This window comes from Entelurus aequoreus, linkage group LG06 (genome assembly GCF_033978785.1).
Source record: "Entelurus aequoreus isolate RoL-2023_Sb linkage group LG06, RoL_Eaeq_v1.1, whole genome shotgun sequence".
Taxonomy (NCBI): domain Eukaryota; kingdom Metazoa; phylum Chordata; class Actinopteri; order Syngnathiformes; family Syngnathidae; genus Entelurus; species Entelurus aequoreus.
Genome location: NC_084736.1, coordinates 84,552,053 through 84,578,514, shown reverse-complemented (window position 1 = coordinate 84,578,514; position 26,462 = coordinate 84,552,053). Strand labels below are relative to the sequence as shown.

At 41.4% G+C, this 26,462-nt stretch overlaps 1 protein-coding gene across 3 annotated transcripts in view; it reads left to right on the top strand.

The window, feature by feature from the left end:
- LOC133651691 (leucine-rich repeat transmembrane neuronal protein 4) overlaps positions 1-8,503 on the top strand; it is a 122,200-nt gene extending 113,697 nt beyond the window's left edge. Inside the window, exon 3 of one of the 3 annotated variants that reach the window (XM_062049715.1) lies at positions 6,536-8,503. In XM_062049715.1, coding sequence (XP_061905699.1) covers positions 6,536-6,727 — 192 coding nt within the window. In that variant the 3' untranslated portion in view covers positions 6,728-8,503. Of the gene's footprint in view, positions 1-6,382; positions 6,394-6,535 lie in introns of those variants that run through there. The other 2 variants (XM_062049716.1, XM_062049717.1) reach the window with 2 other exon arrangements.
- Positions 8,504-26,462: the final 17,959 nt, after the last annotated feature.

The following is a 26,462-nucleotide window of genomic DNA, read 5'->3' as shown; positions in this document are numbered from 1 at the left end:
CATAGTGGATCTAGTAAAAAGTCTGAGAGCCCAGTCCATAGTGGATCTAACATAATAGTGTGAGAGTCCAGTCCATAGTGGATCTAGTTAATAGTGTGAGAGTCCAGTCCATAGTGGATCTAACATCATAGTGAGAGTCCAGTGCATAGTGGATCTAGTTAATAGTGTGAGAGTCCAGTCCATAGTAGATCTAGTTAATAATGTGAGAGTCCTGTCCATAGTGGATCTAACATAATAGTGTGAGAGTCCAGTCCATAGTGGATCTAACATAATTGTGAGAGTCCAGTCCATAGTGGATCTAACACAATAGTGTGAGAGTCCAGTCCATAGTGGATCTAGTTAATAGTGTGAGAGTCCAGTCCATCGTGGATCTAACATAATAGTGTGAGAGTCCAGTCCATCGTGGATCTAACATAATAGTGAGAGTCCAGTCCATAGTGGATCTAGTTAATAGTGTGAGAGTCCAGTCCATAGTAGATCTAGTTAATAATGTGAGAGTCCAGTCCATAGTGGATCAAACACAATAGTGAGAGTCCAGTCCATAGTGGATCTAACATAATAGTGTGAGAGTCCAGTCCATAGTGGATCTAACATAATAGTGTGAGAGTCCAGTCCATAGTGGATCTAGTACATAGTGTGAGAGTGCAGTCCATGGTGGATCTAGTACATAGTGTGAGAGTCCAGTCCACAGTGGATCTAACATAATAGTGTGAGAGTCCAGTCCATAGTGGATCTAACATAATAGTGTGAGAGTCCAGTCCATAGTGGATCTAACATAATAGTGTGAGAGTCCAGTCCATAGTGGATCTAGTACATAGTGTGAGAGTCTAGTCCATAGTGGATCTAGTACATAGTATGAGTGTCCAGTCCATCGTGGATCTTTGACTCTGCTCCTTTGGACTGGACTGCTATGTTGGAAAGCCACTTTGTCATCTTCCATCCATCCATTGTGTGTTCTAGAATATTGTACTCTTCCACCCTTCTTGATGACCTCTGGAGGAACTTGGAAGAAACGTTGATCCTTATCGCGATTTGAACGTTCCGTACAGCTCAAAACAACCCAAGCATAGGGCCTTTTTTACTTTGAGAAAGGTTTAAATGGCACCTGTAGAGAAGCGAGCTGGCTTGACCAACCGCGCATAATTAATGACCCGGACGTGATGCCAAGTCAGTTCAAGCAGTCGCACGATTGCAAGGAAGAAGCCACTACAAATACAAAGAACAACTTCAAGCCATAGCACAACAACCATAAGACAAAAGGCGACAATACACAAGTGACAGCGGGACGAGTTTCCTCGATGAACTGCGATGGCTGAAGCAGGAAGTTGTGTTGCGTCTTCATATTTTTGTCTTGGAGCGTTTGCATTTGTCGTGACTTTTGCAATTAGGCTGTAGCTAAAAGTTGTTGTGTTGTAATTGATGATTTTGTTGTGTAGCGTTTGCATTTGTTGTGACCTTTCTCAGCCACCGTAGGTATCCACCATTCTTGTTTTGGTAACTGATGGTGACTGACCACTAGTGCCCTGTACTTTGCACTGCTTTGTTGGGGCAGCAGCACCAGCAGAAGGGACTTCAACCGCATTGACAAACTGATCCGGAAAGCTGGCAAAACTATTGACACGCACTTGGAGGCGTTTGTGTCAATGAGGGACAGGAGGACAAAGTCAAGTGTTTGTGTCAGTGAGGGACAGGAGGACAAAGTGTTTGTGTCAGTGAGGGAAAGGAGGACAAAGTGCTGGCCATCGTGGACAATCCAGTCCAGCAGACAATTGAGGGACAGTGGAGTTCATACTCCATCAGGCTCCTTCAGCTTGGTTCCCACAATGTTGGATTGAAGAAGTCCTTCATTCCACACTCCATCCAGCTGTATAAAACACTGGCCATACAGCAATACATGATATCTGTCTATTACCTGAGGATATCAGTCTATTTCCTGTATAAAACACTGGCCATACAGCAATACATGATATATGTCTATTACCTGAGGATATCAGTCTATTTCCTGTATAAAACACTGGCCATACAGCAATACATGATATCTGTCTATTACCTGAGGATATCAGTCTATTTCCTGTATAAAACACTGGCCATACAGCAATACATGATATATGTCTATTACCTGAGGATATCAGTCTATTTCCTGTATAAAACACTGGCCATACAGCAATACATGATATCTGTCTATTACCTGAGGATATCAGTCTATTTCCTGTATAAAACACTGGCCATATAGCAGTAGATGATATCTGTCTATTAGCTACCTCTCTTTATTTATAATGTCTATTTTCTGCTGGACCTACTCTCTATTTATGCTGCAGCTGTTACATATACTGTAATATTGTACATGCTCATTGTTATATATTGTATATAGCCACTGCTGCTGCTCACTGCTCCCCTCACCTCCCAGAGGGTGATCAATGGTGATGTGTCAAATGTAGAGAATAATTTTCGCCACACCTAGTGTGTGTGTGACTATCATAGGTACTTTAACTTAATATGATATAAACATATAATATAATATATCAGGATATATCATATACTGTATATATAATATGTAAATATTACATACATGTTATATTTTATATTGCTACTATGGTACATTTGTAGTCTACTTTATACCTGCATTATCCTTTCCATCCTTACACTTTCCATGCTTTGTAACTGAGCTACTGTGTGGAACAATTTCCCTTGTGGATCATTAAAGTTTGTCTAAGTCTAAGACTTGAATGACATTTAAGGTCCTAATCATTAACGTGCTAAACTTAATTAAAGTCTGCCGTCCTTAAATCCAATGTTTTCTTTTTCCTAGCATCAACATATTGCCTTTTAAAACAATGTTGGGTGGATCCTTATCTTCCGGAAGGCACATATATATGTTAAGACTATAATACCAATGAATTGTTACATTAGTAATTCTAAGTGGCACCCGTCCATAAAATCCCAATGGTTATCTTAGCCAGTCAAGAGCATATTATTTATTTTCTAAAGTACATGAGAGGCTTTGTAATTGAAATGATTTTGTGTTGTCTAGTCTAATCAAAGTGTTGGATAATACAACTCACCAAAGGGCTGCCATTTATTCATGTGTTTACAGATGTGTCGGCTGTGTAGTCACAAGTGCTTAACAGTGATGGGGAAAAAAACAGTTTATTGTCTAAGTAATTGCACTTTAGTTTATTTTATGATACCTTTGGAGCCCAGCTTGGCAATTTGGAATCCAAACAAGCAAGAAATGTGGAGATAAAGGTTACATGTGTTTTGCCGACTGCAGTCTTAGAACAGACTGGAAAGGGTGATTGCTTCAACCCTTTACTTTTACCATTCTATTAATTGGACAAAAACAAGTCCATAATGCCCTCTTTTCTCAACAATTGGCAGAAAGAAAACACGGATAAAGAAAGACCTCGTTTACATCTGTACATTCCTTCTTGGAGATTTCCTAGTGAGTTCTTCTAGAGGGTTGTACAAAGTTCAGACATGGACACAAAAGGTGTTTGCAACAAAGCCTCCTATTTAAGCAAAGAACTACCAAAGCCAGATTGGAGTGCTGTTGATCCTGACCAATATACACATAAGTTGGGGGAATCCAATTCAGTTTTAAGCAAATCCTTTTGTGATTCTAGCAAATAATCCTAGACGGAACATTTAATAATAGATATATGAGCAGTGATTTGCCGGGCGGGGGCTTTGAGAAGCCTGGTTCCTGGTATAATATTTCAACAAAGAACAAATAATATGATGGATGTCCCCATTAAAAGGAACATTGCTATCTAATAACTGACAACGGAAATGATGCATTGCTTATACATTATGTTGAGCATTATATGATATCCTGTTATTGTTTGTGTCTGTCATTCTTCTCATTCTGATAGTGGGCTTCCTCTTCTTTGTCATATTAAGTGTGTGAGGATGAATACAGTACAGTGTGAGGATGAATACAGTACAGTGTGTGAGGATGAATACAGTACAGTGTGAGGATGAATACAGTACAGTGTGAGGTTGAATACAGTACAGTGTGAGGATGAATACAGTACAGTGTGAGGATGGATACAGTACAGTGTGAGGATGAATACAGTACAGTGTGAGGTTGAATACAGTACAGTGTGAAGTTGAATACAGTACAGTGTGAGGATGAATACTGTTGCGTCGACCAGCATTCCTCCAATGGGGAATTCAAATTGCTAGTCTCTCCCAGATTCTTTTTATGGCAATAAGCTGATGTTTATATTCAATCAACAGGCAGCAGTTGGTATTTTGTGGTTTATTCTCCAAGCTTAGAGGACAACCCGAGACCAATCCAGCACACCAGCATTCCCCAGCCCGGTCCAGATCGGTCTAGCTCGGTCTTCCCCCCACCTCCTGTCCCCCCAAGCTCAGCACTGCCCTGTGCTCCTTATCTTAGGAATGTTATGGCAGTCTCAACAGCGCTCTGCCTGTCTACTCAAGGACACTCGAATCCAAGCACTTTGTACCACACGAGACATTAGCTGATGTAAATATGACTATAGGAGTTTAGAAAGAAGTAACACTTAAATATGGATATGATTCTCATCTGCTTCCCACAATACAGTACAGTGTATGTGGCTCCATGCAAAGGTTCTACAAACCATAAGATTTCCAGTTTTTCATTTTCATATTTTATTTAATTCACTCAATATTTAAGGAAAATATGATATATTAAAATACATAATGAATGAAAAGGAACACAAATAAGTATAAACTTATAATATCTGCACCCTATTAATAAAAACATCCGCTTACTCAAAGGCATATTTTTTCATCTCTATGATTTTTATATATTGTTTTTTTTACTACAGAAAGAGTTTTACCATTTTTGTTCCCACTGGGACATTTGTTATGTACATTTTGTAAAATATAATTTTACCCCAAACACGACGACACTTCGTGAAGACGCGTTTCCTTCTTGTTTTCATGTGGGATTTTTTTGCCTTTTGGTTGGGGACACTTTGGAACTGTGACACGGGGTGGCACTTTCCTGACTTCTGCGGTGCTTTTCTGTGAACTTCTGGATCTGCCTCCCGGGAGCCTTTTGGCTTTTCAACAGATGGAAGCATGCAGTGCTCTAAAATCTCTAGAAGCGTCTGACTTGGGCTATGGAAAAGAAGCACTGGACAGTTGCAGAGTGGTCCAGAGTCCTGTTTTCAGATCAAAGCAAGTTTTGTATTTCATTTGGAAGTCAAGGCGCTAGAGTCTGGAGGAAGGCTGGAGAGGAGCAAAATCCAAGTTGCATGAAATCCAGTGTGAAGTTCCCACAGTCAGCAATGGTTTGGGGAGCCATGTCAGCTGCTGGTGTTGGTCCACTGTGTTTCATCAAGTCCAGAGTCAATGCAGCTGAGGACCAAGAGATTTTAGAGCACTACATGCTTCCATCTGTTGAAAAGCTCTATGGAGATGATGATTTCATTTTCCAGCATGATCCAGCAGTGCCAAAACCAGCAGTAACTGGTGTACTGACCATGGCTTTACTGTCCTCCATTGGCCTGCCAACTCCCCTGACCTGAACCCCATAGAGAATGTGTGGGGTATTGTGAAGAAGAAGCTGAAAGACACCAGAGCCAATAATGCAAATGAGCTAAAGGCCGCTATTGAAGCATCCATAACACCTCAGCAATGCCACAGGCTGATTGCCTCCATGCCACGCCACATTGATGCAGTCATCCGTGCAAAGGGATTCCCAACCAAGTACTGAGTGCATTCATTGACATTTTCAAATGTTTGATTTTGTTTTGCTGTTATAATTTTTTTTTTTTTTACTTGGTCTGAGGAAATATTCTAATTTTTTGAGATGGGATTTTTGAGTTTTCTTAAGCTGTATGCCATAATCAGCAATATTAAAATAATAAAAGGCTTGCAATATTTCAGTTGATGTGTAATGAACCCAGAATGTATGACATTTTCATGTTTTTTTAATTGCATTACAGAAAATAAAGAACTTTATCACAATATTCAAATTTTCTGAGACAGTCCTGTATGTCTTTGTAATTTAAATGAAATTATTGTCATCGCCAATGGCTGCACGTGCTGTACTATTTATGATGCAAAATGACTGCTGTAATGCTGCTTGGGACTTTTGTATGTATTTACTGCATGTTTTGCATATTCTCAATGTTATTTGTTGTCATATCACAAGATACATTATGCCTCATTCCCGTTTAATCGACACAATTCCGACCTCACCAGCACGCAAACCTGAAAGGGAGTATTGGAATCAGCCAAGTGCTAGTAATGTCATGTAATAAGCACTCCCTTCTAAATAGAGCCTTGATTCCATTGAAAGGAGGGCGGTGAGTGTGTGTGCACCCTTGCTCAAGGCTTTCATCTTGCATATAAATCATTCCTGCTGAAAGTTGGAATATTTCAGGTCTCCGGGCGTGCTCCGTATCGCCGGCCAAGACTGCATTAATGACGGTGCGGCGCCACCAGCGAATTAAGCCAATTTCAAATATCGGACAAAATGTTGAAATGGAGGCTGATTGAGTGAGTGAGTCGGTCTCCTCTTTCTGTGCTTTTCCAGATCCCGCTGCAGCTGAGAGCCCTGACGTACGGCTGCGAGCAGTCAGTGCTGGACTACTGCCACGCTCACCTGCACCTCAACACGGAGCCCCGCATTCAGGAGACGGACAGTCGCAGGCCGAGCAGGTACCAGCGGGGCCCGGTGGCCCAGCCTGTGTCGTCCTTCTCCCGGACCCATTCCCTCCGACAGTAAACACCAGTAAATAATCGGCAGACTTTTGGAATAAAACAAGCTGTTGAAGGGAAGGTGTGCTGGTAAAGAAGCAACAGAGACACTTCATCTGCTGAAGAGCATCCAGGGCCACAGGGTAATGAGGAGGACATATTTCTCCGTGGAAATATAAGTCTGCTATTGATTGATGAGTCCCTGACCCATCAAACCCTCAATATGCCTCAATTAGCCAAGGAGGCTGAACAGCAGCCTGACTTTTAATGTTCCGCTCCTGCTCGTTGAGGAGTGTCAAGGATAATACTTCACTCATTTCTTAATCCCATGAAAAGATTCTGTATTTTTGCCACTTGTCCACGTCTGGGTGCCTCTTCTGTGTCAGGTAAAGTAAACAAACGCAAAAGGCTTCAAAAAAAAACACCAGACGTGAGAAACTGTGTTGGAAGTTTTTCGTTCTGCTGCTTTTTTGTTTTGTTTGGATGTTGCGATCGTTATGAATCTGTCGGGGAGAAGACCCCGGACCACTTTCATGTCCACGCTAAATTACAGAACGGACGGGAAAAGTGTCACATGTACAGCCAGAAAATAGTATTTTTGATTACGCCGATTGCATCGCCACAAAGTCCAGCCCCTGCTTCTGCTCCACCAGGGTCCTCTGAATGAGAGTCAAGCTGCGTTAGGCATTGAGCTAAAAGCCCGGGCTGTCAACTTCTCATCCAGCGCTCGTTTTTAAGGCAGGGATATTTAACTACATTGTTCTGGGGGACACATTTCCAGAGAGCTAAGGACCAGGGTGTCACTATGGGCCTGATTTACTAACATGTAAATACCATGCACTTAACAGCGTGTGCAATCTATACAATAGTGTGTGCTCTTAGTTTTAGACTCCATAGCTCCTGTTTTTGTGTGCACCCTTGTTTGTTTTAGTTACCATGGCAACTTATGATTTTCACCTGCCTCTGGTGTTCGGGACACGCACCTGTTTCCAATCAAGAGACATGATTTAGGCCCACCTTTGCCAGTGAGTCGTCCTGGCGTCATTATTGGTTTCATGCCACAGTTTTATGTTGTGCTATGCCATAGTTCATGTTAGTTGTTTCATGCCACAGTTTCATGTCGTGCTATGCCATAGTTCATGTTAGTTGTTTCATGCCACAGTTTAATTTTGTTCCATGCCATAGTTCATGTTAGTTGTTTCATGCCACAGTTTCATGTTGTGCTATGCCATAGTTCATGTTAGTTGTTTCATGCCACAGTTTCATGTCGCGCTATGCCATAGTTCATGTTAGTTGTTTCATGCCACAGTTTCATGCCGCGCTATGCCATAGTTCATGTTAGTTGTTTCATGCCACAGTTTCATGTCGCGCTATGCCACAGTTCATGTTAGTTGTTTCATGCCACAGTTTCATGTCGTGCTATGCCATAGTTCATGTTAGTTGTTTCATGCCACAGATTCATGTTGTGCTATGCCATAGTTCATGTTAGTTGTTTCATGCCACAGTTTCATGTTGTGCTATGCCATAGTTCATGTTAGTTGTTTCATGTTACAGTAAGTCTTGTTTGTTCTATGTCCATAGTTCATGCTAAGTGTTAGCTATGTTTCCTGCGTTAAGTTTTTTTTTTGTTCTTTACCCTCTCGTGCGAACGGCACGCTTTCCGTTTGTGTTAGTTCCTGTCTTTTGTGATGTGTAGTATTGATTAATTAATAGATATGTTCCTACCTTCAAGTCCTGTCCGGAATAGTCCGTTTGCATCCTGGGAGAACAAACCTCGCAGTAAGCTGCGACCCCCCCCCCCCCCCCCCCCGTTATGACAGAAAAATCATAAGTCGCCATGGTAACTAAAACAAACAAGAGTGCACACAAAAACAGGAACTATGGAGTCTAAAACTAACAGAACATAACAAAAACATGATCCGGACCACGGATCATGACAATTTTATTTAAATGAGGATTTTGCGTGTAATACAGGTTCATAACCACGGAGACACTCATTTACCGCTTACTCGTTTTATCATCGCCTACCTGTGGCGTATTCAAACCTGCTTATGGGCGTTTTAGAAGCAGTCGTGCTTGCAGCTACATTTTGATTTTCTTACCGCCGAAGGTGCGCTCATGGGAGAGAGGCTACACTTACTCCAGTTAAAAACGCAAAAAAAAAATGCGTACTTAAAAATACATTTTCCAAATAATAATTGTTTTAAAAAACAAAATATTATATGACACCAAAACACGTACATTTAAATGTGTTTTATTAAGTTTTTAAATCCTCTAGCAGCTATAAAAATGTAAACTGATGTTGCTGAACAGAAGATATGTCTAATATGTTTTATTTCTGACCGCCCAAAATGTTAACACTCTAACGTTGGACGGAGGATTCTCGTCTATGAGGGGCCGTTAGGGACATTATTCAGAATGACCTCTTACTGAAATGCCCTCACGTAAACAACTGACATGTTTTTCTCCCACACACAATAGTGTGATAATACCGTGATAATAGTGAACGTGACATTTGATACCATTGCATCCCTAGTTTTAGTACACGTAAACCCAGTGGCGGGCCGTGAGTTTCCCACCTAGGCCGTCAGTGACATCTGACTTCAATGATTACATCTCCAAATAGCATCATTGATGTCACCACATGACCATTGCTGGAGAAATACTTTACAGGAACACATCTACGAGCCCGCCACTGGGTTTACGTGTACCAAAACTAGGGATGCAATGGTATCAAATGTCACGGTCACTATTATCACGGTGTCCTCTACAAAGGACTTCATTTTGTCAGAGTTACAGAATCACTCTGCTGCTTTAATGTGGGTCTCTGACGAGATGTTTAACTGAATTTGTGGGGCAACCAGTTAAATAGCCCAAATGATGAAAGAGAGAATTGGAAATGGAACCTTGAGGAACACCATTATTATAACTAACCTTGAGGAACACCACTATTATAACTAAACTTGAGGAACACCACTATTATAACTAACCTTGAGGAACACTACTATTATAACTAACCTTGAGGAACACCACTATTATAACTAACCTTGAGGAACACCACTATTATAACTAAACTTGAGGAACACCACTATTATAACTAACCTTGAGGAACACCACTATTATAACTAACCTTGAGGAACACCACTATTATAACTAACCTTGAGGAACACCACTATTATAACTAAACTTGAGGAACACCACTATTATAACTAAAGATGTTCAACAAATGAATACTGACTGCATCTGAAGTAAACCTGCTACAGTGACACGGTAGTTCCATAAATCCCATTATTAGATTTACACTTAGACTTTCATAATCCCATTATGAAAACATGTCTAACTGCCAAGAAGGAGAGGACTTAAATGGGTGCCTTGAGGAATGCCTCAGTTATGTCAATCACAACTTTGGACTCCAGTGTTCTACGTTTGCTAGCCTGGTTAAAACGTCCATGCAAGGATCTGCCAATGTCTTTACAGTGGTCCAAGTTCCTCTGTACACCATAGACCATGTCTTTACAGGGGTCCAAGTTCCTCTGTACACCATAGGCCATGTCTTTACAGGGGTCCAAGTTCCTCTGTACACCATAGGCCATGTCTTTACAGGGGTCCACGTTCCTCTATACACCATAGGCCATGTCTTTACAGGGGTCCAAGTTCCTCTGTACACCATAGACCATGTCTTTACAGGGGTCCAAGTTCCTCTATACACCATAGGCCATGTCTTTACAGGGGTCCAAGTTCCTCTGTACACCATAGACCATGTCTTTACAGTGGTCCAAGTTCCCCTGTACACCATAGACCATGTCTTTGCAGGGGTCCAAGTTCCTCTGTACACCATAGACCATGTCTTTACAGGGTTCCAAGTTCCTCTGTACACCATAGACCATGTCTTTACAGGGTTCCAAGTTCCTCTGTACACCATAGACCATGTCTTTGCAGGGGTCCAAGTTCCTCTGTACACCATAGACCATGTCTTTACAGGGGTCCAAGTTCCTCTGTACACCATAGGCCATGTCTTTACAGTGATCCAAGTTCCTCTATACACCATAGGCCATGTCTTTACAGGGTTCCAAGTTCCTCTGTACACCATAGACCATGTCTTTACAGGGATACTAAGTTCCTCTGTACACCATAGGCCATGTTTTTACAGTGATCCAAGTTCCTCTATACACCATAGGCCATGTCTTTACAGGGGTCCAAGTTCCTCTATACACCATAGGCCATGTCTTTACAGGGATACTAAGTTCCTCTGTACACCATAGGCCATGTTTTTACAGGGGTCCAAGTTCCTCTGTACACCATAGGCCATGTCTTTACAGGGGTCCAAGTTCCTCTATACACCATAGGCCATGTCTTAACAGGGGTCCAAGTTCCTCTGTACACCATAGGCCATGTCTTTACAGGGATACTAAGTTCCTCTGTACACCATAGGCCATGTCTTTACAGGGGTCCAAGTTCCTCTGTACACCATAGGCCATGTCTTTACATGTGTCCAAGTTCCTCTGTACACCATAGGCCATGTCTTTACAGGTGTCCAAGTTCCTCTGTACACCATAGGCCATGTCTTTACAGGTGTCCAAGTTCCTCTATACACCATAGGCCATGTCTTTACAGGGGTCCAAGTTCCTCTATACACCATAGGCCATGTCTTTACAGGGGTCCAAGTTCTTCTGTACACCATAGACCATGTCTTTACAGGGGTCCAAGTTCCTCTGTACACCATAGACCATGTCTTTACAGGGGTCCAAGTTCCTCTGTGCACCATAGGCCATGTCTTCACAATGGTCCAAGTTCCTCTGTACACCATAGGAGCACTGTAGTGTTTTAGGAACTTGCTGCAAAAAATGTTTGTCTCCCTAGTTTTGAGCTGGACTTTGACCGCCAGCTGAATAGCCCTGTCTTAAGGTGTTAGGGTGAGAGGTTTACTAACTTTACTAGCGGCCTCTGTTACAACCGCACAAAGACAGGCAAGAAAACAAGTCATCAAAACAACTCTTAGATTTAGACAGCTTTTCATCAGCTTATGAATTGTACAAAATGTTTATTTTTCCTCCCCAGATGTGTTTTACAGACAGTTATCTTCTCCTGCGCTCACATAGCTACTACACGTGTGTACTTTTTACGGTGTGTTATATACTATATGGCAAATAAAGTGTGGTAAAGTTAAGTGTGGTGGTGTCATTCCTAATGATCAGTGACATTACCCTCAAACCTTCTGCTTTAGGATGGCAGCAGAGATGATTTGGACTAAAGAGCAGCAATGAACATTTAAAGGGCACCAGTTATGATTCTGAAGTTGAAATAAGGCGGAGATGCTGTCATTTGCCGCGTCATTGGCTACGTCTGCACAATCTAATGGAATCAATATAAGATCATCTGTTCGACTGCCCTTATTGTTTATTATTACAGTCATGATTTGCAAGGGTGTCAAACTGCTTTGTAGGAATAGGAGTGTCCCGATCCCAATTGATCTCGAAAATCGGTCCCATATTAGCAAAAAACATGTACTGGATGATATCGGTTTGCATCTAATCTGATGGACCAGTCTGGGTTTAGAGGTTGCCAGGAGAACGCTACAATTTGGCGAGTGTGCAATTTGCGAGTTTGCATGTAAAATCGCCGACATAAGCATGAATACAAGCAGTCCTGCTGCGTGTTTCCTCGTGTAAGCTGGACAGCCAGTTAACATCTACATTAGAAGTCCTCCAAAAAGAACACAAGTTTGATTTTTTCTTGTATTTTAGTGAAGTAATTTTCAAAAGGTTAACATGGCAGGCTATAGGCTACTAGGAGCTAAGTACACAGCAGCTAAGCACACAATAGCACACCAGCTAGACGTACAGTTTTTAATAAGTGCTCTAATTGAACAATACTGAAGTCTAAAATACAACATTTGTCAATACAATTAAGTAACAAATAGTTATAATTGCATATTATTGACATATACAGAGTTTACAAGGCAGAAGCGTATTAGAAAATGTCCGCATCATTCAACTTAATGAATTATTGTGACCACTAGGCAACTCCAGAAAAATATTACCACTCCACTTCATTACCGAATCAATTTTAAACTCCTTCTGGTTGTTTTTAAATGTCTAAACAACCTCGCTCCAACATATCTCTCCGACCTCCTTCAGCCTTACTGCCCCACCCGATCCCTAAGATCAGCCGATCAGCTGCTTCTGACGGTCCCTGACACAAGGCTGAAGCTTAGAGGTGACAGAGCTTTCGCCGCTGCTGCTCCCAAGCTCTGGAACGACCTACCTCTGAGTGTTAGACAAGCCTCCTCTCTTCCTGTTTTTAAATCTCTCTTAAAAACATACTTTTATTCCATGGCTTTTAATATCCATCCTGCTATGGCGCCCCATAATACACCTGCTGTCAACCTGTTTTTATGTTTTTATGTTCTTTTTATTTTAGTTATTTATTTTTTATCGTGCTCTGTTTGTGTTGTGTTGTGTTTGCTCGTTTCTCTTGTGTTATCTTTTAACCTGCCCATTGTACAGCGCGTTGGCTACCCCTGTGGTCAATTTTAAATGTGCTTTATAAATAAAGTTGATTTGATTTGATTTGATTCAATTTAATTAAACACAACAAACTGTAAGTCCATCCCAGTAAATAAACAAGTTTGTGTTTTTCAGACTTAGCCTTGTTTTTGTTGAAGTAATTTCACTTGATACTTGATTAAGCATTTTCTAACATTACATCATGATAAAAGTATGTGTTATTATTTGTGCCAATATCGTATTGATTAATATCTGTATCGCCCAATACTTAAGGCCAGGTGTCCCCAAACTTTTTGACTCAGGGGCCGCATTGGGTTAAAAAAAAATTTGGCTGGGGGCCGGGCTGTATATATATATATATATATATATATATATATATATATATATATATATATATATATATATATATATATATATATATATGTATGTGTGGGAAAAAAATCACAAGACTATTTCATCTCTACAGGCCTGTTTCATGAGGGGTTTTCCTCAATCCTCAGGAGATTTTAATGGAAGCATTATATTATATTTATATTGGGCACAGAGCGGTACCCACCCGCTCTGTGCCCAATATAAACCATGGTATGTGAATGCTTCCATTAAAATCTCCTGAGGTTTGAGGAAAACCCCTCATGAAACAGGCCTGCAGAGATGAAATAGTCTTGTGATTTTTTTCCCACACATACATATTACGCTCTACCACGGTATCGAGCACTATTTTTTGGATAATCTAATTAAGACATATATATATATATATATATATATATATATATATATATATATATATATATATATATATATATATATTCCGAGTGCGATGATGTCACCTTATTGACGGAAAAATGCCTTTTTAGACATTATGATTTGCTTGAGCGGCTAGGAGACACAGAGAGTAACAAATGGTAGAAAATGGATTCGAAATGACTCTCATTAGAAAAAGAAAAAAATTTTTTTTTTTTTTTTTACTTTGGACTTCCTGATTTTGGACGCTGTAGTTTGGGGGCCCCTGCTCAAGGCTCTAGTATCGGTACTGTACCGGAAAAAAATCCATCAGGTACACATGGAAACTGCAATTACTAATTGCAGTATCCATGTGTACCTGATGGATATTTTATTTTTAATTTTTATGTATTTGGTGCACAGGTGATCCCCACAAAATGTTTGTTTCCACAAGTATTTTGATTTTTGTTTAAAAAAAATAAAATAATGTATGTATTTTTTAACATTTGCTTCTCTTCAAAAATTGAGGTTTTGTTTCCTGGCAGAAATCTCATTCATCCATTAATAAATTATGAATATGTAACAAAAAATCCTAACATGTATGACGTGACCCCGTGCAGTCAGTTAAAGGTGGCGGCGTCCTGTGTTGTGTTTGTGGCAATCCAAGCACTGTCCTCTACAGTTAAGTCTTTGTCGCAGCGAGGTAAAGATAAGTTAATATACTTGTAATCTGTTTGTGGAATTACAACTGATGTGTAATGTGAAGTATGTATGCAGAAAGACTTCATCTTTCATTATCATTCATTAGTGGTGACTACTTGTACATGTTATTATTCCAAATGTGTTCATTAAGTACATGAGGCATATTTACATCTTAAACCTTCTATTCTAGTTAGCTCGAAAAATAGCAATTTAAGAGAAACCGAGACACAGTAACTTCTATATAATTAATTAATATCATTATTTTGCAACTGTTGCTCTGAAATAGGAGAAGGTCAAGCAAGCAGGAGGTTTGGAGGGCGGAGAAGCCAGCCGCCATAGCATCCAAATGACTGTAGACATTTCTATGGTCAATGTTTAGCTTGTATTCGCTAAACATGAATGGTCTAAGAAGGTCAATAGTGGGGCTCCACCGTGCATTACCATGTGTAATTTAAAGTGCATCTGCAAAGTATTCATAGCGTTTCACTTTTTCCACATTTTGTTGTGTTACAGCCCTATTCCAAAATGGAAGGAGTTCATTTTTGTCAACGTGATGACAACGTGAAAATGCAACAAGCTTAATTGACACACCTATCTTAGGGCAGTTTCGCCCATTCCTCTTTGCAGCACCTCTCAAGCTCTCTCGGGTTGGATGGGAAGTGTTGGTTTTCATCCAGGGTGTCTCTGTACATTGCTGCATTCATCTGAGTCTAATCAGGTAGGTGACCATGAACCAAGAATCACTCTGTCAGAGCTACAGCATCCTTCTGTGGAGAGAGGAGAACCTTCTAGAAGGACAACTGTCAGGTTCAAACACTGATGACATCTATTAAACAAGACAAGAGGCAAATAATTAAACAGAGACAGAATTCAATTTGGACTCAATATATTGAGGAGAGTCGCCCGGACATTGTATCCTTCTACAATCTCCAGTACGCTCTGCCAAAAGATTGCACTCCTCCTTCTTTATTTGACTTTGTCCGACCACCTGACCACCTCTTCCACTTCCAGAGGGAAGTGGGTCGTAAACAGCGTTGCCTTTGGTTACAGAATAGTTCAAAAGAAGAGGTCGTGAAATAGTTCAAAAAGAGTTCCATAAAATAGTTTGAAGAGAGTTCGTAAAATACTTCAAAAAGAGTTTGTCTGGAAATTGGGCGGATCCTGTCTTCTCTCTGCTCTGAAGTCCTTGGGCCAGAACAACATCCTTCTGTTGATTACCGTACTTGAAAGAACACTGGAACACCATTTTGCTTCCCCCCCCTACACAGTGGAGTTTTACGAGCCTTACTCTTGGTAGGTTTCAAAAGACAGCCTTTTGTTTTCTTGTTAAGAACACAATGTAATACAAATACTTACGTATAAAACACTACACGGTCAAGCTCCTGCCTATCTTGCCGATTGTATTGTACCATATGTCCCGGCAAGAAATCTGCGTTCAAAGAACTCCGGCTTATTAGTGATTCCCAGAGCCCAAAAAAAGTCTGCGGGCTATAGAGCGTTTTCTATTGGGGCTCCAATACTATGGAATGTCCTCCCGGTAAAAGTTAGAGATGCTACCTCAGTAGAAGCATTTAAGTCTCATCTGAAAACTCATTTGTATACTCTAGCCTTTAAATAGACTCCCTTTTTAGACCAGTTGATCTGCCGTTTCTTTTCTTTTCTTTTCTACTCTGCTCCCAACCCGGGGTGGACCGCTAGCCTGTCCATCGGATGGGGACATCTCTACGCTGCTGACCGGTCTCCACTCGGGATGGTTCCTGCTGGCCCCACTATGGACTGGACTTTCGCTGATGTGTTGGACTTTCACAATATTATGTCAGACCCACTCGACATCCATTGCTTTCGGTCTCCCCTAGAGGGGGGGGGGGGGGGGGGGGTTGGGTTACCCACATATGCGGTCCTCTCCAAGGTTTCTCATAGTCATTCACATTGACGTCCCACTGGGGTGAGTTTTCCTTGCCCGTATGTGGGCTCTGTACCGAGGATGTCGTTGTGGCTTGTACAGCCCTTTGAGACACTTGTGATTTAGGGCTATATAAATAAACATTGATTGATTGATTTAACGTTTTTGTGATAATTTAGAAACAATTATTCTAACAACAACCCTCTCTGCAGCATTCCACCAATCAGCCCTGTTTGGTAGAGTGACCAGACGGAAGACATTTCTTCGTAAAAAAGTTTGCCAAAATGCACCTGAAATACTCTCCGACCATGAGGAACTCAATTCTCTGGTCTGCTGAGACAAAGACTGAACTCTTTGTGACCACATGGTGGTGGCAGCATCATGCTATGGGGATGTTTTTCAGCGACAGGAACTGAAAAGACTAGTCAGGATAGAGGTAAAGATGACTGCAGTAATGTACAGAGACATCCTGGATGAAAACCAACATTTCTCATTTAACCTGATGGAGCTTGAGAGGTGCCGCAAAGAGAAGTGGGCAAAACGTCCCAAAGATGCGTAGGTGTGTCAAGCTTGTGGCATCGTATTCGAAAAGACTTGAGGCTGTAATTTCTGCCAAAGGTGCATCAAGAAAGTACTGAGCACAGACTGTGAATTTGTTGAAAGGACTAGTTGGTACAATCCCTGGGGACTCTGCATGGCAGGGGCGTCCTCCTCCCTGAGCCAGGCTTGCACCTGACCGCATACCTAAATGAGGCTAAGTGACACTGCTGGGAGGTTTTTCCACCATTGGGACACATCTTCAGTTGTGTGCCCCAGCGTCACAGGGTGTTTCGGCCCGGCTTACCACAAGACACCCTCTGCCGAGGAAGGGCCCACCCCAGGGTGATCAAATCTCTGGGTGTGTGCATCCCATTAGGTGTTAGCCTTAGCAGCCCAGCTGGTGTCACTCCTCCTCAACCACAACAAATGGCTCGTCCTCTCTGCTGTGTTGGCCAACTCTTTAATGGCCTGTCTGTGAGCCTGCCCCGACTCCAACCTCCCTAAGGAGCTTTGCTGTTGTGCTTGCTACAAAGCCCCTACAGCCCACCTCCACTGGGCGCACCCTTACCCTCCAGCCTCTGTCCTCTGCCTCAGCTGCAAGGTTGGAGTACCGCAGCTTCTTGCGTTCATACGCTTCTTCGATGGCATCCTCCCACGGAACTGTCAGTTCAATAATATAGATTGTATGGCAGGTTTCAGACCATAGGACGAGGTCTGGACGCAGGGTGGTCGTTGCGATCGCCGGGGGGGAAATGAGCCTCTGATCTAAGTCGACTCGCATCTGCCAGTCACTGGCTGCATTCAATGGGCTTAGATCAGGATTTGAAGGTCTCGTCTTCAGCTTTTCCCCCTCCCGAACAAACGCTGGTAGGTGTCGGCACACTTCCTGGTTGTTGATGGGTTGGGCATTGATGGATATCCATCCATCCATCCATCCATCTTCAACCGCGTATCCGGAATCGGGTCGCGGGGACAGCAGCTCCAGCAAAGACCCCCAGACTTCCCTCTCCAGAGCAACATTTGCGACTTCCTCCTGGGGAATTCCGAAGCGTTCCCAGGCCAGAGAGGAGATGTAATCCCCCCATCTGGTCCTTGGCCTGCCGCGGGGCCTCCTCCCAGTGGGACGTGCAACGAGGACCTCCCTAGGGAGACGCTCGTGAGGCATCCGCACGAGATGCCCGAACCACCTAAGCTGGCTCCTTTCCAAGCGAAGGAGCAGCGGCTCTACTCCGAGTCTCTCTCGGGTGACTGCACTTCTCACCCTATCTCTAAGGGAGATGCCAGCCACCCTTCTGAGGAAACTCATTTCGGCCGCTTGTATCCGCGATCTTATTCTTTCGGTCATTACCCCCACTTCATGACCATAGGTGAGAGTAGGAATGTAGATAGCTCGGTAGACCGATGGATATCCTCCTGCGCTCAAATTTGTCAGCTGGACATCTGAGGACCTGGTTATGTCTCCACGTATATCTGCCTTGAGTGAGGCTGGTTCTACAGCCAACCATTATGTGCTTGAGTGTTGCTGGGGTTGTACACAGGGGACAGGATGGGTCCTTTCCAAACCATTGTTGTAGGTTTATGGGAGATGGTAGCGTATCATATGTTCATATGAATACTTATGCACAAGTATCATATGAATACTTATGCACAAGTCATGTTGTTTTTTATTTCGAATACATTTGCAAAATCTTTTCACATTGTCAGTATGAGGTATTGTCTGGAGACTTTTGAGGACAAACATGAATATATTCCATTTTGGAATAAAGCTGTAACATAACAAAATGTGGAAAAAGTGAATTGCTGTGAATACTGCCTGGATGCTCTGTTCATCTTGAATATCAATGTTTACTCATTATCAATTTAGAAATTAAGTAATTTTATGCAATTTCCAATTGTTATGTACCGAAACAATCGTGCGAGCTGTAAGAAGGTACACCAAGCATGACAACTATGCGTGTTTGTGTGTGTCAGGAGTGTGTGTTTGAGACTCTCCGTCTTCAACACAATTAGGAGGGTCAGAGCCTCTGAAAAGCATGCAATTACAAGTAGTTATAGCCTGCTTCATTTCCAACCCCACAAGAATTACAGAACTGGTTTCTTATATCAACAATTCACAAACAAAATAAATTTAAAAAAAACAAGAGCTCAGTTGGACATGACTGCGGTGAAAAAGGGTTATGTCACTCAAAGTGCCAGCAGTCCTTGTTAATGTGGTTCCATGTGACATTTAGTCATTTCCCAGCAGACTATTACACTTGCAATCTTGGTATTTATTTACTTATTCGCAAATTAGGCTTCCTTTCATAGTGTCTTTCTTCCCACTTGTGTTGTCTTGGCTCAATATAAGAAGACAAATGATTGCTATTTCCAAGGTCCGAGGTATTCAGTCTCCAATGGTATCAGAATCCTACGTTCTATGAGGGGCCTTTACTCCCTCGGTCAAACGGAATTGTTTCATTGGATCCCACATTCCTGATCAATGGATGTTCCTACGTTGCTCTCATTTGAAGGTGGATTCTTTTCATTTAGTTTGTAATTACAGTGGCGTCACAGTTTTTGTGCGCCCCACAAATCGTAGGATTCGGTTTTGGGCGAAAATGTTCACAGAAATGTTGCTAATCTTACCGTATACCATACCGTGTATCCATCCATCCATCTTCAACCGCTTATCCATAATTTGGTCGCGGGGACAACAGCTCCAGCAGAGACTTCCCTCTCTAGAGCAACATTAGCAACTTCCTCCTGGGGGATCCCGAAGCGTTCCCAGGTCAGAGAGGAGGTGTAACCCCCCCATCTGGTCCTTGGCTTGCCCCGGAGTCTCCTCCCAGTGGGACGTGCAACAAGGACCTCTCTAGGGAGACGCTCGTCAGGCCTATATATATATATATATATATATATATATATATATATATATATATATATATATATATATATATATATATATATATATATATATATATATATATATATATATATATATATATATATATATATATATATATATATATATATATATATATATATATATATATATATATATATATATATATATATATATATATATATATATACAGTACAGGCCAAAAGTTTGGATACACCTTCTCCTCATTCAATGCATATTCTTTATTTTCATGACTATTTACATTGTAGATTGTCACATCAAAACTATGAATGAACACATGTGGAGTTATGTACTTAACAAAAAAAAAGCTGAAATAACTGAAAACATGTTTTATATTCTAGTTTCTTCAAAATAGCCACCCTTTGCTCTGATTTCTGTTTTGCACACTATTGCACATAGTTTTGATGTGACAATCTACAATGTAAATAGTCATCAAAATAAAGAAAATGCATTGAAATGAGAAAGTGTGTCCAAACTTTTGGCCTATATATATATATATATATATATATATATATATATATATATATATATATATATATATATATATATATATATATATATATATATGTCAGGTTCAAACACTGATGGCATCTATTAAACAAGACAAGAAGCAAAGAATCAAAGAGAGACAGAATTAAATTTGGACTCAATTGAGGAGAGACGCCGTCAACCTGTAACCTCTTACATTGTCTTAGCACGCTCTGACGAAAAAGGTTTACGTCTCCTCCTTTATTTGGACACTCCCTGTTTACACAACAACATCTGCTTCCAAAGGAATGGGGAGTATGTATACAGTCATTCTTTTCGGTCACATTAACACAAAAGAAAAAGACGCCTCGGGCTTGGACTGGTCCTGGCTTCAGCCTGGGCAGGTCTTGGATGACAATAGATAACCCCCCCCTCCCTGTCTCCTCCCATCGTACACAATGGAATTTTCCAAGCCTTTGCTTGGTGCAACAAAGACAGCCTCTTGTCTGTTCATTGGGAACTCAGAACGGAAAGTTTTTTGATCATTTACATACAATTTTTTCTGACAATATATATATTAAGGCTGTCAACGTTCACGTGTTAACGCGTGATTAATCAAAATTAATTATCTCTTTATCAAATATGAATGAAGATGAATTACTTTCAAGTTAAGGCTTAATCTTGGAAAACATGCACATTTGTTACTCGGTCTTTTATTGCGAGGAGGGGTGGCCCATTTCGCTTCCAAACAGAACTTTTGATAAAACTGAGGTCATTTGTTGGAATTGCAGCGACAAACGTTTTTATCAGCGACGCACTTCAAGTTTAAAATACCATCTTAGCGGTGAAACGGGTACTTGAGGATGTTGTCCATCCTCTTCTATTGTAAACAGCTGCTTGTGATAAATCTTGTGACCTTCCCCGGTTTATATTGGGGACTTGTTTGTGACTGGAAGACTTGTTTGTGCCTTGGAGACTCTGAGGTGAAAACAAGCAGCAGTCACCATCCTCAGCGAGCAGAGACTAGCTGCTGCTGCTTTGCTGGCACCTTCATGAAGCAGAGAGGAACGTCACGCGGGCACTGATTCAGTGTTGGCGACAAAAGTAGCACAGTTAAGTTAAACGGACATGGAGGACATGCAACACCTGTGAAGACCAAGCTCCTCCAAGAAGATGATCCATATCACCACAGCTGAGTGGTTGTACGTTACCATGGAGTGGGACAAACACAGCGAGGATGAAGCAACTGTACGACACAAACAAGAACATCAACTTGCAACTACGGACTGAATGTGACTTCATTTTGCTTGCTGGACAACGTCGGACGTCTGTAAGTGGTCACAACGAGCTGGGCTCGCATTGTGCCAAGAAACAGAGATCAGCATTGTCATCTGAAAAAGGTAACAACTGTTTAAATTAAAGAAGACTAAATGTTGCAGTATATTAAGTTGTTTATGACTGCATTTACTACATTATCCATGAGTAACTGTACCTACTTTGCAAGATTATTGCAAACTGCAAAAACTTTCAAAATGTGCACTTCATTTTTTTACTATACTTATTTTAACCAAGTTTTGAGCACATCAATGATTTGCTACACATTTAAAAAAGGTTCCTGTATGACATTCTGACTACTAAATTGCATTTCTACCCAAATATTGGGGTATTTTCTTCAGAAAATGTTATCTATGCAAGTAAATAATAACCAGTGATTAATCATGATTAATCACAGGTTCAGAGTGTGATTGATCTGGTCAAAAATAAATAAATAAATAAAATTATATATATATATATATATATATATATATATATATATATATATATATATATATATATATATATATATATATATATATATATATATATATATATATATATATATATAAATATATATATATATATATATATATATATATATATATATATATATATATATATATATATATATATATATATATATATATATATCAGTCAAGGTTTCTGTGGTTTACCCGTTATAGAGTGCTCAATACTGGGGTAGAGCGGAATATACGTTAGGTCAAGAAAAAACACAGAGGCTATATCATCCCTACAAGCCTGTTTTTCAGGTTTCACTGCTCATCAGGGCATTTGTTTCGCAGTGAAACCTGCGAAACAGGCTTGTAGGGATGAAATGGCCTCTGTGTTTTTTCCTGACCTAACGTATTTAGACTTAGACTTAGAGACTTAGACTTAGACTTCCTTTTTATTGTCATTCAAATTTGAACTTTACAGCACAGATAAGAACGAAATGTCGTTGCATTAGCTCATGGTAGTGCAGGATAAAAAAGCAATAAGGTGCAGATATAAATAAAAAAATAGGTTACTGTACAGATAAATATATTGCACTTTTTCATATGCATCCACGTTTATGGATGTATGTTATATTGTCATATATATATATATATATATATATATATATATATATATATATATATATATATATATATATATATATATATATATATATATATATATATATATATATATATATATATTTGTGCTGTCAAAGTTAACTTGATATTAACACGTTAACTATAAATTTCAATAACGGCACTCATTTTTTTTAACGGGCGATTAACGTGAACCCTTCCTTTTTGACCCTCCTGCTGTGCCCTGGCGGGGGAACTTGGCTGCAGTTCACTTGCTACTGAGGAGCCACAGGCGAGCAGACATGGATAAAGAAAAGGTTCAAAGGTTCAAAGCCATAACAAGTTGTTCTCCCGACAAGAAATAACAATTTCTTGCCGTGAGAAGAAACAACAACCCCGCAGCAAACACCTGCTGCGCGCGTCGAAAGAGGTGGGTGGTGCTTCACTTCCGCGTTCACATTACGCTAAAGGTGCAGTGATAACATTTAGATTGTTACTGTGACTGATTTAGTAAGTAAGATGACATGGAAGCTCAACAGAAATGAAAGACGACACCACGGCAGGAATCAGTTCATTAGGTTTATTGAACTTGATGATTGTGTGGGATGTGTATGCTACTCTAAGTGATAGGTGCAAAACGATGTGTAGAATTAACCATGTAAATGTTCCCAGAGGTTGTTGTATGTGCATGTTGGATGAATCCTTCGTCAGACCAAAGGGGCAAGGCGAGAAGGCAGTCTGTGAGCTGGAGAGAAGCAATGAGGTCCGTGTCCGAGCAGGGGTCGAGGTTCCAGGGAGGCAGTCCAGAGTCCAGAGGGAAGTTGAAGCACACAGCTCGATCATAGCAAACAGGAGAGGCACTGCGGGGAACACATAGGACATAAGACACAGGAACAGGGAAAGCACAAAGAGAGAGCAAGTACGCAGGAGAGAAGCCAGAGATGGGATGCTTACTATGAGGAGTGAGCTACGTTCCTGCACTGGATCTTCGGGTACGCTGGTCTTTATGCTGTCTGTCTTCATTAGTCCCAGGTGTGCAGATTACTGATTGCCTGCAGCCTTTGGGTGCAGCCCGGCGCGCTTCCAGCCGAGCTTGCAGCAGAAGGCATGAGGGATTGTGCATGCGCCGTGACATAAATGTATGCAACATCCAACATGTTGTAACAATAAGATGATTCCTCAGGGAGTTTCATATGTTTTAGTTGTAGCAACACATTCATCACCCTTGGCGTCAATCATAATATGCACTGCTTGGTCTAAAGACCAAAATAGCTCTCGCAGAAGCCATTTCTGCTAATAGCAAAGTGTTCTGATACATGATAGATTCATGTTGCTTGAGGATTTAGTGCAGACACTCCAGTTGGAAGAGTTTAACGACACACATAGATGGCACGCTCCACTCAGTAACGACACACATAGATGGCACGCTCCACTCAGTAACGACACACATAGATGGCACGCTCCACTCAGTAATGACACACATAGATGGCACGCTCCACTCAGTAACGACACACATAGATGGCACGCTCCACTCAGTAACGACACACATAGATGGCACGCTCCACTCAGTAACGACACACATAGATGGCACGCTCCACTCAGTAACGACACACATAGATGGCACGCTCCACTCAGTAATGACACACATAGATGGCACGCTCCACTCAGTAACGACACACATAGATGGCACGCTCCACTCAGTAACGACACACATAGATGGCACGCTCCACTCAGTAACGACACACATAGATGGCACGCTCCACTCAGTAACGACACACATAGATGGCACGCTCCACTCAGTAATGACACACATAGATGGCACGCTCCACTCAGTAACGACACACATAGATGGCACGCTCCACTCAGTAATGACACACATAGATGGCACGCTCCACTCAGTAACGACACACATAGATGGCACGCTCCACTCAGTAACGACACACATAGATGGCACGCTCCACTCAGTAACGACACACATAGATGGCACGCTCCACTCAGTAACGACACACATAGATGGCACGCTCCACTCAGTAACGACACACATAGATGGCACGCTCCACTCAGTAACGACACACATAGATGGCACGCTCCACTCAGTAACGACACACATAGATGGCACGCTCCACTCAGTAACGACACACATAGATGGCACGCTCCACTCAGCTGAAGTGTCGGCTGAGAGACTCGGGACAGGCAGAAGCAACAGATGCTGCGTTGAGACTTTTGTGTTTGTGCCGAGAGGCTGCTGGTGACTCACAATACTTCAGTCAACAAGCACTTCTGGAGCCATGCTGACTTCACCCGCAAAATAAGACGTAATCATCTCCCACGGCTCCTTTTTATGACTCATAGACGACGTACTTTCTACCTGAAGTTTGCCTAAACCGGCTAATTTTGAGAGACTGGGATTTTATAAGGGAAAATGCTGTAAAAGGAGGCCAACTGAATGTAAGTGTACGTTCACTTTTTCTTTTACAGGCTCGCGCCCGGGAATAGGAAGTCGTCACGGCATGAGGTGTTTCCTTCTTTTTCTTGGGTATTCACTTGGCATTTGATCTGTGTTAGTCCTTCTTGGAAGCAGACCAGCAAGTGTTTTCCTTCTTGAAGCAAGTCCTAAATGTTTTCTCATCGTCTTCCATTGATTTCATGGAATGAACTGCAGGCATTTCGCTGGAATTCAGGATGTCAAAGTGACACTTTACAAGTCTGAGATAATAAAAGCGTCATTCGAGCACAAACATGTCATCCATGTCACATCTCCTGCAACATTGTCATGCATGCATCATTTTATGATGAATCATATTTGAACTTATCTACAGCCAGAAATCTATCATCTAATTGGTCTTTGGTCACTTCTGCTTGTGTTTCCCTGTGTTGTGCTTATTTCCTGTCAGCGCTCTTATTTGATTTCCATTTCCTGCATGTCTCCTCTGAGCGCTCATTTCCCCTCACCTGTTCCTGATTGGCAGCTGGTTGCAGTTGCCAATCAGGCTGCTATTAATGCCTGCCTCACCTGTTTGCTCCAGGATTGTACTTACGTACGTTGAGGACCTTTTGGATGCATGACTGCTCCTCCTTGTTTGGAGTACAATAAAGACTCTTCACCCGCACGTCGTTCTCCCGTTTCTTGCATCTTGGGGTCACAACCGCCGGGTTCCCGACACTTTGCTTAATGCACTACCTTTTCACAAAGGAAATTGGGTTTGTTGTAGAGTGGTACCTCAATTTCCGTTATTCATTTGTTCAAAAATGCCCAAAAAGAGAAAAACTCAAGCAATTTTTTAATGAATGACATCATAGATAATTAAAGCTGCAAGCAGCATTGGTCGGGTCCGCCTTTTGGCAGGTGCTAGTCCTAGGTGTCCAATACTTTTGTCCAGTGGTAGTCCTGAGTGAGACCTACATAGAGGTTTTTGTTTCGTGTCTCTACGATATTCGTACTGGGAGTTAGAGGAAGTTGTGTCTGAGTTCACATTGTCATTATAGGGTATTGTGTGTAGAATTTTGAGGACAAAGAAGGAATAATTGCATTTTCGTTGTCATTTTTGGCACCGGAGCAACTTTAGTGCTGCGGGTCTTTGAAGGCTCGTAAAATCAAAACGGTAGCACTTATCAAAAATCCGTACAGAAAG